This window comes from Notolabrus celidotus, chromosome 12, assembly GCF_009762535.1.
Source record: "Notolabrus celidotus isolate fNotCel1 chromosome 12, fNotCel1.pri, whole genome shotgun sequence".
Classification (NCBI taxonomy): domain Eukaryota; kingdom Metazoa; phylum Chordata; class Actinopteri; order Labriformes; family Labridae; genus Notolabrus; species Notolabrus celidotus.
The window spans coordinates 25,123,922-25,138,563 of NC_048283.1; the positions used below are offsets into that span (position 1 = coordinate 25,123,922).

Here is a 14,642-nt window from a genome sequence, read left to right on the forward strand (position 1 = left end):
TAACAGGCAGAAACCTCCAGCAGGACCAGACTCATGTTAGACACACATCAGCTGAGACTGTGTTGGAGACAGTGGTAGAGGGAGATGAAGAGAGAGATAAAGAGAGAGAGAGATGATAGTGATGAGACAGATAGTAGTAGTTGTAGCAGCTGGAGTCTGGCACATCCACAGCAGCAGGCCATCTACGGCAGAGATCCAGAGGAACCTACGGCACAAGGGAGCTCAGGGACTCCAGAAAGGTCTATGGTTAGTGACTTTAATGAGACAGGAAGAGAGAGGAGAGGGAAAGACAGGAACCCTGTGTGTTAGTTCCCTGGCAGGCTAAGCCTATAGCAGCATAACTAAGAGCTGGTCCAAGCCTTATCCAGCTCTAACAATAAGCTCTATCAAAAAGGAAAGTTTGAAGCCTACTCTTAAAAGTAGAGAGGCTGTGTGCCTCCCGAACCCTGACTGGTAGATGATTCCAAAGGAGAGGGGCCTGACTGATGTTTTAGGTTTTTAGTTACAGCGAGTAGAAATGGGAATATTTAGTGATATCTAATGGTCTGATTCTTGACTTCCTTGCTTACTTTTTCCTGCACATGGGTATCTGCACCACATTTAAGGCAAACCCTCCAACATTTTTAAAGTTATTTCAGTTTAGAACGAACTAGTGGACCGAAAATTTAAAAGGCAAAAAACAATATAGGCAGGAAAGTTCTTCTAGAGTATGTCTGTCTCTCTGTGTAATGAAGTTGTTTGGGGTGTTCTATTGTACTGCATTAAAATCAATACACTTCGATAACCCTTCCAGCTTTTACATCACATTTTTTAATCCATTCAAAATTTGGTTAATCCATTTTGAATCCATTCAAAATGTCAAAAAGGTTATCGCAGAAACAGAATAATAATTTAACTTTCTGTCAGACTGGCTGCAGTTTGTTTCTCATTTCTTATGTTCAGCCTTCAAACTTTCAGGCCTCGGGGCAGCAGAGGGGCACCCACTCTGGGGTGTAATTTCTGCTCCCACAGTTTGGGAAGGAGAAACTGTTTTTCATGAGTACAAATGAGACCTGATGGTGGCACACACCAAAGATCAGGAGGTACTGTGAAACTGCAATTCGGTCCGTCACGTGTCAGGTTCAAGTTTCTGCAGATTTCTGGACAGATGGACTGACAAAAGAATAAATATAAAAGGTTACCTTTCTCTGTATTTTATACTGGACCATAGGTTTCACAGCGCTTCATTTTTAGGTGACAAAACTGCTATTAAAAGTGCATCTTGTACTCTGAATTTAATAGTATTTGTTTCAAATAAATAAAACATCACACTCTAGGAGGAAGCTGTTGTTCCATCAGGACCAAAACCTTATGTGACCCAGAGTTTTTCCTCGTCTGCAGCTGGCCTCATAAAAAAAGGCCAATGACTCTGCACATGTGGACACATGGACTCTGCCTTCCTCCCCCTCTCCCTCTCCCCTTCGAGACACTACATGTAGGTTAATGTAAAACATTCACACCATGCACAATGCTTTATGTCATCTTAGGGCACTGGTTATTTCCTGATGTCTGTCCAGTTAGTGTGGAGCAGAAGCATGAAACCATCTCTACACTGGGACGTATTTTGGATAAAGATGGCAACCTGTGCTCATTCTTCAGCACTTAAATACATCAATATTTAGTTTTTGAAGAGACCATGACTTATGTGTCTTGATCTGCATTCATCTTCCCTCTTCCTCCCAGTTTCATTTTACTCTCATTTTTCAGCTCGCCTCCTAATAACTCTGCTTTGTCCTCCTTTGACTTACTAGATTTATTGCTGCACAACCACCTGCAGATACAACCCTTACCGATGTAATTTTTATGGTGTGACGACCAACCTGGTAGTTTCATTTCAAAAACAAGCCGTGGGGATATGACTGCACACACACGCACAAGCACACACACAGCAAGTGCTTTCTCTGTGTGCCTGAGAGGGAGATGGATAGGTAGTGTGAGGAAAGACAGAAGGAGAGTGACATTGTTACTCTGCAGTGTTTTTTTTTTTTTTTTTTACAAGGCTACCTCTCCATGTCTAAACGCTCTGAGGAGACGGGGGAACACAGCCAGTGAAAACCCATCAGGGATCATAAAGCAAATGTCTTTCAGCACTGAGCTGTATAACACCTCCAGTATAAAAACCACAGCAGACTATAAACAGCTCAGTGTTACCGCACTTATCCCAGCCTTTATGTGTCACTGTTTATTCCCTGTTAACGCCCCACTTCTCTTCCTTTTCCTTACCTCCGTCTTTCTTCCTCTTCACCACCCACTACCTGCTTTACTCAAACAAGTCACACTGCACATCACGAGTGTTCAAAGATACACAAGCCGCCTCCACACAGAGACGAGCAGCAGATGGCTGTTTGGACAGTGTCCCTCCTGGAGTTGTACTCGCAGCAGTCTGAGTGGGAGGCAAAGAGACTCTGAAAACACTGTCACTGCTCTGAAACCTCTCCTATTGTTTTCTGCCCAGTTGATCTTTACTGTACAAAGGCAGCATGCCTCAGAGCTTCAGACAGCAGCTACTCATTCAGTCTACACTTTTCACACATCAACAAAGCCAGAGGCTGGAGAACAGCATGTTTGCATCTGTTCATTGACTGCTGCTTTGCCCTTTTAGACATGCATCAGTTCTCTCGTCTCTGTTGTGCACATCTTTTTAAAAAGTGATCAGACAGCTGGTTGCACATGCCTTCTTCAGGAGAAAAAAACAGGTTTCTCTAATCCCTGCGTGATGACGCAAACTGCAGCCAAATCTAAAAATATCTTCTTACTGGTGAGGGATGATGGTTACTTATTTTGTCATGAATCAGTGCATGTAAACACATCTACTACAGGCGTGACTGAAAGCAAACCTGTGTGAATATCACAGGTGTAATTAACAACATTAATTAAAATGACTGTCATGTGGTCCATTCATATCATACCCCGACTGTAGCATGTGCTGACTCCAGGGAGCACTTAACGGAACTGAGCACCATTAATCACACCGTGTTTATGCCGCTTTGACGAGTACAAAATCCATGGAGGAAATTTTCTTTTGTTTGATGTTGCATCGTTTGAAAAAGTTGGAAGTTGCTGCAGATATGTAACTCTTCACAATGAGCCATGGGAACAACTAGATTTAAAACTGGACTGTGCTTTTCACTTTACACCTAATTCATACAGGGAGCGTGTGCACAGCATTCCGTCAGTGCAGGTCACATCATGGTCGTTACTTGTAGCAGCATTTCCCTAAGCACATGAAGTCTTCCAATCAGCTGCATCTGATCAGCTGTTCTCACGCTGATCTTGTCAGATCATAAAACAGCAGCTGACTGCAACACTGCAGCCAGTTGGGATGCAGAAGATGCTTCCTGTCCAGGTCTTTAATTAATTATCGTGACTTCAACTGAGTAAAATCGAGGTCTGCCAAGAGGAAGCTTGTAGTACAGCACAAACCAGAGACAGTAACAGCAAAGGAACCGAAGACCAGCTTTAAGGATCAAAGTGATCTACAGCAGGGAAACATCACTGAATGGCTTATTTCAAGAAGGGACAATATTGAAGAACATGCCCAAGGAAGGACACACCAAGCTAGGTGCTTGTTCAAATTCGTCCTTTCATTAAAAGTCCAGTTCCCTGCTCGGCTCCTTCCAGAAGTTGCTCAAATGTGTTCTTTTAGTCATGAAGACTAGTCACAGCTGTTTTCTCTTCCCAACAACAAAGGCACCAGAAAACAGCAGGCAGGTGTTGTTATGTTATCAGGACGACAACAAGGGTGAGAACAGTATGAGGTGTCCAACATGATTTCTGAAATTTTAATGACTGACATTGTAGAGTTTGTTAGGTCTCGAGACAAGACCAGAACCAGGTCTCGAGTCTTTACCCACTTCAGGAAGGAAAATGGTCAGACATACAAATACTGGATCTCAGAGTTATATTGTGCAACCATTACACCTTAATACATTGTCTACAAGTTAATAAATGGATGCTATAAAGTGTATGCATGTCATTTCAAATTATTTAAACTAGATTTTAGGAGAAACTAACGGCTCTAGGGTGCACACACTAACGGAAGGTCACCTTTATTAGTCATTTCAGAAGCATGTCAATAGCTCAATAGCACCAAATATTCATAAATTATAAAATTGCCCGTGTATCCATGTGGTCCACATATTTCCCCAGACGCCTGGTGGAGACTGCAGGAGGGTCATGGCTCTGAGGTAAATCTACTTTAGTATACTCTCCGGTCATTCTACACAACGCTGCAGATTTTCAGGTGACACAAGCTGAGACTTCACGGGTCATTCATAATGCAATAAGGCTAGAAGTGCTCTTCCCTGGGTCACTGTAAATCTGAACATAGATGTGTGTGGGTGTGTGTGGGTAAACGTGCCTTGTGCCTGTGTGCTGCCTCAGGCAAAATGTTAATTATAGCCAGAGACCTGGCTTCATAATGAGCCTCATATTTCCTGTGATTTAGAGCTGCTCGCTTGGTTTCACTGGAATGAATGCAGGTATGATTCTGCACGATCATTTCCATGATGAAGGACGAACCAGCTGCTTCGAGCATCTGTATGTTTGTTTGTCTGGAAGAAACTTTCAGTGTTAATCAAGGAAAGCCTGCAACAACCCAAACAGCCTTCAAACTGTGCAATAAACAGCTTTATGTACAGCAAGCATCTAAAAAGGCTGAGGAGTTAGGATTCAAAATATTGTCATTTAATCCTGTTTTTTTTAGGATACTGGTCTGAATTGGGTTGAGCTCAGATATTGATCATCCTATTTCTCCTGTGATCCAATCATATTATGACTTCTTTCAACCAGTGCATGTGTTGAGGGCAGCAATTATACATTTTCAGCTTTGGGAATTAAATAAAAGGACATGTCAGTGATTACTAGCCAAAACAAGCCAGCCAACCTGTGCGAACAGCGAGCGGAGATGAGTTAAGGCTGATTTACACTTCTGCGTCGGCTCAACGCAGCAGTGGCTGACGCGGACATTATCACAACATACTCGTGCATTGTTGTGTCCGTGATGCGCAGCGATTCTCCGCCGAAACGCTTGAGGGCAGTGCGGTCTCTCCGATAGCCAGTCGCCTGCTTCCGGCACCGCTACGATCTCCGTTTACTTTTTCACAGAGATTCAGAGCATGTTATGTTAATCTACAGCTGACACTTATGACTGTCAATCATACAGACATGAAGAAAAGAGAGGAGGAGATGAAATACACGGTGTAGGCTACGCCGTCGATTCACCGCAGAAGTATAAATCAGCCTTTAGAGACTTAAGATTCGTAATGAAGCTCAATGCTCCAGCATTCAGAGAGTGCAGGCATTTAGATGATGCATACATAGACAAAACCTCACCAAACGTCAATCAGGGGCATGAAAGAAGCAGCAACAAGTCTTTTCTTTGCAGCAAAAGAAAAACATGTTGCAACTTTAACTTTTTTATGAGTTGCTGAATGTGAAGCTTGAAAAGACGGTGAATCATCGATTAAGAATCCAAAGTATGAGAAGGTACAGACTCAATCACAAACTCTGAGAGGTAAGGATGGCAGGCGCTCAGGGTCCTAGTGCCATCAGTGTACTACATAGTTGTGGTGTGTGTGAGAGAGAAAGCGAGAGAGTAAGAAACAGGAAGAAAGAGAAACTCTCTCTTTGAAAAATCTAAAGGCAGTGTGCGAAGGAACCTGGAGTAGACTCAATGAATTCAATCTGTTTTTCTTCCCTCTCCACGTGACGTGATGCAAAGAAGCAGGAAAACCCAGCTGAGAGCATAATGAGCGGCTGCCGTCCCTGGTGTTAAACACATAAAGACCAACTATGTTGCTCTGGAGGGTTTTGTGTGCCCAGCACTGAATTCCAACGTGGACCCAGTCACTGAGGAGGTACTTAGACCTACGATTCACAGAGAACTGGACTGGTTTTGCTTTAAAAGGAGAAGAAGCTGTGAGCGTGCAGCATCACAAAGTTTTCCATCTGTCACCTTCTTAAATTACCTCAAAAGGTTTGTTAGTATAAATATCCAGAAAGAGACAAAGCTAATCATGACACAGAAAGAAAGGAGAGGGAGGGGGGAGAGGGGAAATTCGGAAATAAGAACAAGGAGAAGAGATGGGAAAGAGAAGAAAAGAAAAAAAGGGAAAGAGGAGAATGGGCAGAGTTTCCCTCCATGTGGCAGTTCAGACCGGGAGCATGTCTGCTCTGCATATGGAACCAATTTGAAATGTGAGACTATAGACAGCCTGAAAGACAGACGGACGATCTGCAGATAGGAACACAGTGTTTTTACTTTCAAAGCAAACTATTTTCAAAGTTTACCTCTGGGCAGAAAAAAAAACACTGCTGGGTGCATAAACCTGCGTGCATGAGGATTTGATTACTTGTATATCAAACATCTACATGGGCCACACAGCAATTCCTCCTGTTTTAGGTTTCCTCTGCCTTTTAACAGACTATCTGATATATAGGGGCTGATGTTTGCGATCATATTTCAATACATAAAATGGGACCAAAATACCGTAATGACTAATATAAGATGGCCCCAAATATAAGACCACCTTCCTTTTCAGAGTTACTTTTGAAATAAGGAAAACACTGTTGATACAAACACATTGAATAGAACTATTTATGTTGGTTTTAATACTTTTGGATAAAAGTGTGTCATTATGTTTTAGATTGAAGTCTAATATTTGAGTTGCAGTGAAATATCAGTATTAGTAATGGAGCAACGCCTGCAAGCTCGTTCAGACAGGCAACTCGAGCTGCACAACTTTCACATTTGCTTGACAAAGTATCCCTCCAAATCAGGCAGTATATTTAAGATTAAGCCTCTGCTTTGCCAATGCCACAGCTGCCCTGCACCAGTGCTGCACTAAAAATGTCAGCCCCACCACCTCCTAGCATCCACCTGCAGGCTCCAACTATAGAGGATTCAAGAGATTACAGTGTGTCATCACTCCTTAATTTCTGCAAGTAGTGATGAGGTTCAGAGCCTAGACATCAAACTCAAACCGTGTTCTGCTGCTGAAATAAAGTTTTGATCAATACTGCGCAAGTTGACTGACTGAAACATGATAGAAATGAGAATAAGTTGTAGTAAATTAGTTATGTGGCCATCTGTCCCTTATGTTGTCTCTATGACAGCGCCTTCAGCTGGATTATGGATCTGGCGATGGGCATACCTTTAAATTTGTTTACAGTAACACACACTCTCCAGTCAGTCTATTGGAAGAGGCTGTTTTTTTAAGACCACCTTTTTGGGCTCATCATCTCCAGACATTAAACCATAGAATGTATAATAAATAGACGACGTCACCCGTCTGTTTCTGAGGCCTTGTTTTGAAGCCGATCATTGGTGGGTGCCATATTGGAAATGCTGAACTCAACCTAACTTCTGTCGAGCTAGTGTGAGGTAAAGAGGCTGGTCTTTAGCCTCCTCGCTAACAGCTACAATGTTCCTGTCAATCATTTGGGCAAAACTCGTAATCTTAATATATCTTCAAAACTACAGTTACAAAGCCAGCTTGCCTCAGTTATGAGGGTCTTAACACTTTACAGATAAGTGGCACATTTCACTTGTACTTATATCAGCATTAAAAAACTTTGATTCAAGATGATCCCACTTTTTCAGAGGTCGACACAGTACTCAGGACGAAGTGACCTCTTTAAATTCATTATTTTGAGCAAAGGCAAAACTGTATTGTGATTTGCAAGTGCTCTGCTACATTTCCATCAATTCTAGTAGACCGCAATGGAATTGATTTCCAATTTTTAAGAATCATGGGTGAAGTCTTGACCTTTAGATTCCACATTTTCTCAACTAAGGTCTTGACACCAGTTAGAGCAACACTGTGAATAATAAACTTAACCCACTGCCTACTATAATGAAAACCACAGAGTTGTCCTCAAGCACGACTTTACTTCTTTTCAAGCCACATAGCTTCAGTTTAGATCTTTGTCTTTAAAAAACTTTGGATAACTCTTAAAATACAATTTAAAAAAGGATCTAACCTAAAAATGTAAAATACTTATGAATATCTTTGCAGCATACTGTTGACCAAAGGCTTTATGCATCAGTCTTAACCTGTCAGGGGTAGACAACAAGAAATATGTAGTTCAATCTGCTCAAAAGTGACTTGAAGTGTATTAAAAATGGAAGTAGTTATATAATGCAGTGTTTCTAAATGTGTGTCATAGTCATCACATAGTTCCCACTCACTTTATGCCACTTCAATGTTTTTGGGAGCAGTAGTGTCAGAGTCTGTTGCTTCTTTCTCAGGTGATATTATCTGGTAAAATGAGAGTTTAAGAAAAGTTTCGATGTCTCTTGATATGAGACCTGAAATGTAGGTCAACAGAGAGAGAATAAACTGCCAGAAGAGGCCAGTTATAACTTGCTACTTTGATTGCCTGGGACTCCGGATGAGTTTGAACTCACATGCGCAGCTCTGCATTCTGCACAGTCAGCACTCTACAGGGCTCAAACTTTCTCTCGCTGCTCCCTCTCTCTGTGTTTACGCAGGGCGGATGAAACATCAGCATGAAAAGAAGAAACTCACCATCATCAGGTCATGCACACTCCTCTGAAGCCACCTTAAATCCTTCATTTATCACAGCCACATCCCGTCGACTGAAGCTGGATGGATCTCCACGCGAACACTGGACAGCCGGTGGTCCTGAAGTTGCGCGCGACTCCCCCAACAACTTAAAATCTTTCCATCAAACTAAAACTAAACACTCTTTCCTGCTTTTAAAAAGTAACCTCAGAGGCACAGGTAACATCACCATACGGTCGCTTTCTTTGCTGCAAACTTTGAGTTTGATCTGCAGGCTGTCGTGAGCCCAGCAGCCTCTCCTCCCTGGGGAACGCGCTGCTCCACGCTTGCGTCTGGGAAAGCGGTTTTCAAAGTAAAAGCCCCAGTGTTTACGCAGGAAAGCAGTCTGCTTGGACTGAAATATGAGTAGAGTCTTCCCCCCTCGGTAAAGTAACGTTTCTCCACACTGCCAGAAAAAACAACATCGATCTTAAAAACAGGGAAATATCCATGCATTCCTCCGAAACGAAAACAAGTATATTTAAAGTATTCTATGGAAATGTTTAGGATGGGAAATCAAATGCAAACACCAACATTCTTTTCAGCCACAAGGGAAATGCATATCAAGTTTCAGATTGTTGTTTTTATAATGGAAAGCAAAATATCCTCATCTTATGGATAAGTTTTGTTAGCCAAATTATTGTGAGAATAAACAAAAAGGCCTTGAAAAATAAGGTTATAATTGAAATAACACAAATAAAAGAAGTTTGTTAACACTTTACAATAATGGAAAAGTTTTCTTATCGAAATCATGCTTAATTCATGCTGAAGTAATGCACGACTCATGATGAATTTCTGTATGAATTAATTATGAATTCATGTTGTTCACCATGAACTAATGATCCTGTCACTTTGACTTTGTGTAATGACAACGTGTTCAATACATCATTAGTTAGGGTATGGTAATTAACAGTTGCATCCTATATCAGTTCATATACGACCAAATTTGCAGGGCATACAAGTTGTTTTTTTTTAAAAAGATAATTGCATATGAACAGCCTCTCAGGCTGAATTTTAAAACGTCATATTTCTGAGAACAAACTGAATGGTGTGTGTGTACATATATATACACATATGCATATATATATATACACAGTGTGTTCACACACGTGTGTTTATATACTGTGTATATATGTTCTCAACATAAAGTAAAGGTGTAAGACAGACATGAGACACAAGCAGCTTCATTTAAATATGCCACCTTTTTGGGTACAGCGGTGCCCTCTGGTTAAATAAAGACTTGAAGTGACCAGAATACTTCAGTCTGCTGACCTGCTGAATAAAAGTAGGTGTTAAAAGTGACACTATTACTGCTGAGGTGCTCAAGCATGAGCCTGAGTCCCCACCGAGCTCGCTCAGTCACAACAGATCAGCTCTGCTGCCCTGAAAAGCTTCTAGGTGTTATTGTGTGATCCAAAAAAAGAGCCCTGCTGTCAGACACACAGGTTGAGTAATGGTGTCCTGATGACAATAAAAGTCATGTTGTGTCTTATATTTGTGCTCTGGTACCGTAGCTGTAACATCACAGAGACACAAACAGCTGATCTGCTAATTTCATGAACTGACAGGAGAAGATGTGATAAACAGGCTCAGTATGTAGAGGTATCTTAAAGCCTTACTGGAATGAGCTCAGTCACAGTGCTGGCCTACATTTTACTCTAAGAGAAGGTCTCTGGCGCCCCCTTGTGTTTGAGGCTCTCTTTGACTATGCATATTGATGTTTATCACAAGCACAGCAACGTCAGCACACATTTATCAGACATGAGCACAGTCCCAGTTTCACAGTTCATGATATTTTAGATGCATCAGATGTTGAGTTTATTGTGCATTTATTCAGGAGGTTATTTGTATTCAAATTCCAACCCGAGTGATTTTAGAGAGTGCTGTTGATCTGCTCTCCTACTAATGCACAAAGAAAACACAGGGGCTGTTTTAAGTATTGTGAAAAGGTAGAGGCCTGATCAAATGTAAGGAAAAACAGAAAGATGATACTACAGGTGACTCTTTTTTAAAATTCAAATGAGGATAAGTGAAACCGAACTTTTAAACAGACTTTCTGCATGTACACCTCCCTTAAAAAAACTTGAGCAGTAATCTTTGTACAAAAGACTGTTTATATTAAAAATATGCATAAGCCATTTTTAAGTGTTTATCTCAATGAGCTTCTACAAATTTCACTAAAGGCTAATAAGTTCTTCAGGAAACTGGATTTAGCCAAGTCGAAGTTATACAATAAGATGATTTATCTCATTTCATTGAGTCTGTGTGGCATGCTTTTGGTAAATACATTAATAGTTTGAACTTAGACTGTAGATAAAAGAGGTTCATGACATTTATTTTAGACTAATTTTGTTTTTACAGCATGTGTGTTCTTATTTGTTTAAGTTTGTTTTTTTTCCAGGGTATTTTTTGTTTTCTGATTTCCCCTTTCCTCAGTTAATTTTGATAAGACAATATAGACTTTATTGATCCGGCATTGAGGGAAATTTTTTTGCAACAGCAGTTTTCAGCAAGAGACAGGAGAGTACAACAATATACATACTAATTTAAAGAATAATTAAAACGCAAAAAAGAAATTAGATTATTATAACATAAAATATATACACTATGGAGACTTTCTACTTGTGCATAGTCTAGCTATTGCATGGGGAAAATTTATTTGATTTATTTGTAAAGGGACCATGTACAATATTTAACATAAATGTCACCATTTGATGCATTGTACCAGAGTTAGCTTAAAGCTAATTTACACACACCATATGTACCATAATGATATGCAGTGAAATATAATATAGAGTGAAATATTTTTTCTTGAAACACCTTGTGTGATCTGTTGTAAAACAGTGTTTCTTTCGAATGCTCAATGTGTCAGTTGCTTCTGCATGATGCATGACAAAGGTTAACCTTGTTTTATCATCTTAAGTTCTGATTTATATTGTTTCTTTGTTTTAAATGCCTCACATATCATATTTTATTTGGTTTTAATTGTTAGTGTATTTTGTTTTGTTAAGCATTTTTGGCTGCATCTTTGCAGGACAGGTGCAAAATCAAAACGCTTCACCGTCTTGAAACTCTGTCCTGACTGAGTGCAAACAGCTGTCATGGTTTGGAAAAACCAGGAGGAGGGCTTAAGATGCAGATTAGAATAAAAGGTTTTGATAAGCAAAAACTTACATAAATCAAAGTCCATGAGAAACGAGTAAGTCCACTAAATAATCCCAGGGAGCAGGAGACGGTCATACCACGGGAACAGAAGGCAGGAAACACAGAGACTTTATACACATACACACCTGGTAATGAGTAACAAGACAGGTGAGGACAAAGAGGCACAGGTGAGGACAATCAAAAAGGAGGGAAAACACAGGAAGTAAAACTAAACCAGACACAGATGGAGCAATTACTACAAAATAAAACAGGAAACAACATGGATGAGAAACATAAGACAAGGATCTCTAAACATAACCAACACAGAATACAAAAAAGAAAAAAGAAAACAAAAGCAACTCATGACAAGACATACAACTTACATTGTTTTCTACACATCTGAGCCTCAGCCTGCTGTGTGATGTGATGAAGAGCAGAAACCACTAGGTGGCAATGTGTTTTTGTTTTTGAATCAGCCACACTCCTGAAAACAGTCACCTACAAGGATACTTCACATGATCATCTCAGCAGGACGGACTTGCTTTAAAGACATCACAACCTTTCTATAGAGGAATGATTGAAGTGGTTTGATCTGCAGTGTCAGGGTCGTTGTCATCCTTATCAGGGTCCCTTAATGTTGTCATCGTCCTTTTAAAATTCTCAGATTAATTTGCATGTTCAGAACTGCAGCACTAAGGTAAGATTAAAACATAAGATTAAAACCTTGCACATGTACATGAAAATACATCCAAGGTTATGGTGTATGGAGACAGAGAGAAGCAGATGACAGATGTGGAGTGTGTGTGTGTGTGTGTGTGTGTGTGTGTGTGTGTGTGTGTGTGTGTGTGTGTGTGTGTGTGTGTGTGTGTGTGTGTGTGTGTGAAAGCACAAAGCTCTGCTAGTTGCGTTCATCTGCTTTCTGACCTCTCCGCCTCTCTGCAGCCTAACCGCCTACTCGCTCATGGCTGATGTTCAGCACCACTGTCCTGCTGCACAATCAACTACTTCATCTGACTCTACTGACCTCTGACCCTTCACCCTGACACCGTAGCCATGCAACCTCTGCGGCTAACACTGTATGACATTTCAGAAGAACAAAAGAGCCACTAAACGGGACACTGTTTTAACACATGCAGGGATTTGTGTGCAGCAGAGAGTTAATTATTAGTGTGTGTGCACGTACAGTAGATCATATGTGTGCCCACTTGTCGTGCATTATCTCATTCCTTCAGACTGCTCAGGCTTTATGGCAACAGAGTGTTTCCAAACCACAGAGAAGGAGATAGGGAAGATATTTCTCTGCCACACAGTGAGAGCTTTGTTCACTGGCAGCATTCCTCTGGCTTTACACTGCTGTACAGTATCAGCAGTTTGGAATCAGACCAGCAGGCTGTATCTTTAGCTACGCATGGGTCCAGACCTTTTAAGCCGTCGGCTTCACACAGTTGTCTGATTAGTCTGATACTGTTACATGAATCAGCATTTTCTTACTTACTTATTGATTAGCAATTATGCCAGGAGTAAAGCACAGTTTATACTAATGCGTCAAATCTATGCCTTTTCATACGCTGTATGGTTTGCGTAGCCCTGTATGCAGCAGTATGTACATAACTTTACATGCACCCACTCAAAAATGTATTTCCTGCTGAAACAACGCAGACTACAATGCCCATCTAAGTCAGCGTAGCATCGTCTCACACATGCAAAAAATTCCCCCATCCTCTGCCTGTCCTGATTCAGCGCTATTCCTTCGATCTCCTCTCTTTCTTACTTGCAATAATTTCATCATCAACTACAGCTCCAATTCCAAGATAATTTGCTTGGATTTAGTTGCCATGTTTTTATGCATGTGCACAAACAAGCAGAGAATGTAACTGAACCGGAAAGTAGCGACATGATGAGCACAGGAATTGCACTGCCAACTAGTGTTAAGGCGGAGTATTGCAGAGCAACAAGGACACTTCAACACACAAGTATGCAAACATATGAACCATAGACTGAATAAATAATGGACGTAGTATCTGTGACGTCAACCATCTGTTTTTGAAGCGCTGTTTTGAGGCCAATCGCCGCGTTATGAAAATATTCACCCCCCGTAGTGTGTGCCGATCGAGAAATCCAGCTATCTTTCTAGGTCCATGAGAAACCACCAATTTGAAAGTGCATCGGTTGAGGCTTGAAACAATGTTAATTTCAGGGTTCAGGTTTGTGGATCACTAACTGTTGTCGAGGCAAAATCAAATACACTTCCCCTAAGGAGATCAGGCACACTGGAGACATAGTCAGACTAACTAAGAAAACAGAATGTATGAGTTGACAATCTTTCGGAAATCAAGTAAACATCATTCCACTACTTTCATGCACACCACCATCTGAAGGATTTTCACTGTCTCTGCAACAGGTCAGAAGTGAGTAATAATGAGTAATGTGACCTTTGAAACTTGAAATTGAACTTGATACAAAGCCTCTTGGATAAAAAAAAAAAGAAGTTTCAGAAATCAAGTTGATTTTTGCAACTAAAGGTTTGACAGTAAGGAGGGAAATCAATGCCGTCTGCATTTGGGTGTGATAAGCTGACTTAACTCATCCCTGCTGATAGATTTTTGATTTAATAGATGTTGGAAATGTGACACGGATTGATCAGTTTTGTTCTCACAGTTCTCACAGCAGTCCAGACTTTTAACCCTGGAAATCTTGTGAAATCTCTCACAGTCAAATTCGCCTTTAAAGTCAACAAACATGGAGGATTGAGAAAAGCAGGCACGATGCTATCACGATCGACAAACTAAATGTTGCAAGCTGCTGAGAAACTCCTCTGTACGCTGAATTGGATGTATTGTATAAACACTCATGTTGCTGTCTTAAATTCACAGGTTGGTCCTTCCTCTTAGA

At 40.8% G+C, this 14,642-nt stretch overlaps 1 protein-coding gene across 6 annotated transcripts in view; it reads right to left on the bottom strand.

The window, feature by feature from the left end:
- The window catches only part of gask1a (golgi associated kinase 1A), a 62,921-nt gene extending 51,017 nt beyond the window's left edge, over positions 1–11,904 (bottom strand). For 4 of the 6 annotated variants that reach the window (XR_004633381.1, XM_034698534.1, XM_034698533.1 and 1 more), the window contains exon 1: positions 11,781–11,904. Coding sequence is in view for 5 of the 6 variants with exons in the window: in XM_034698534.1 (XP_034554425.1) it covers positions 11,781–11,846 (66 nt within the window). In the remaining variant the exon portion in view is untranslated. Of the gene's footprint in view, positions 1–8,570; positions 8,917–11,780 lie in introns of those variants that run through there. The other 2 variants (XM_034698535.1, XM_034698536.1) reach the window with 2 other exon arrangements.
- Between the last annotated feature and the right edge of the window lie 2,738 nt (positions 11,905–14,642).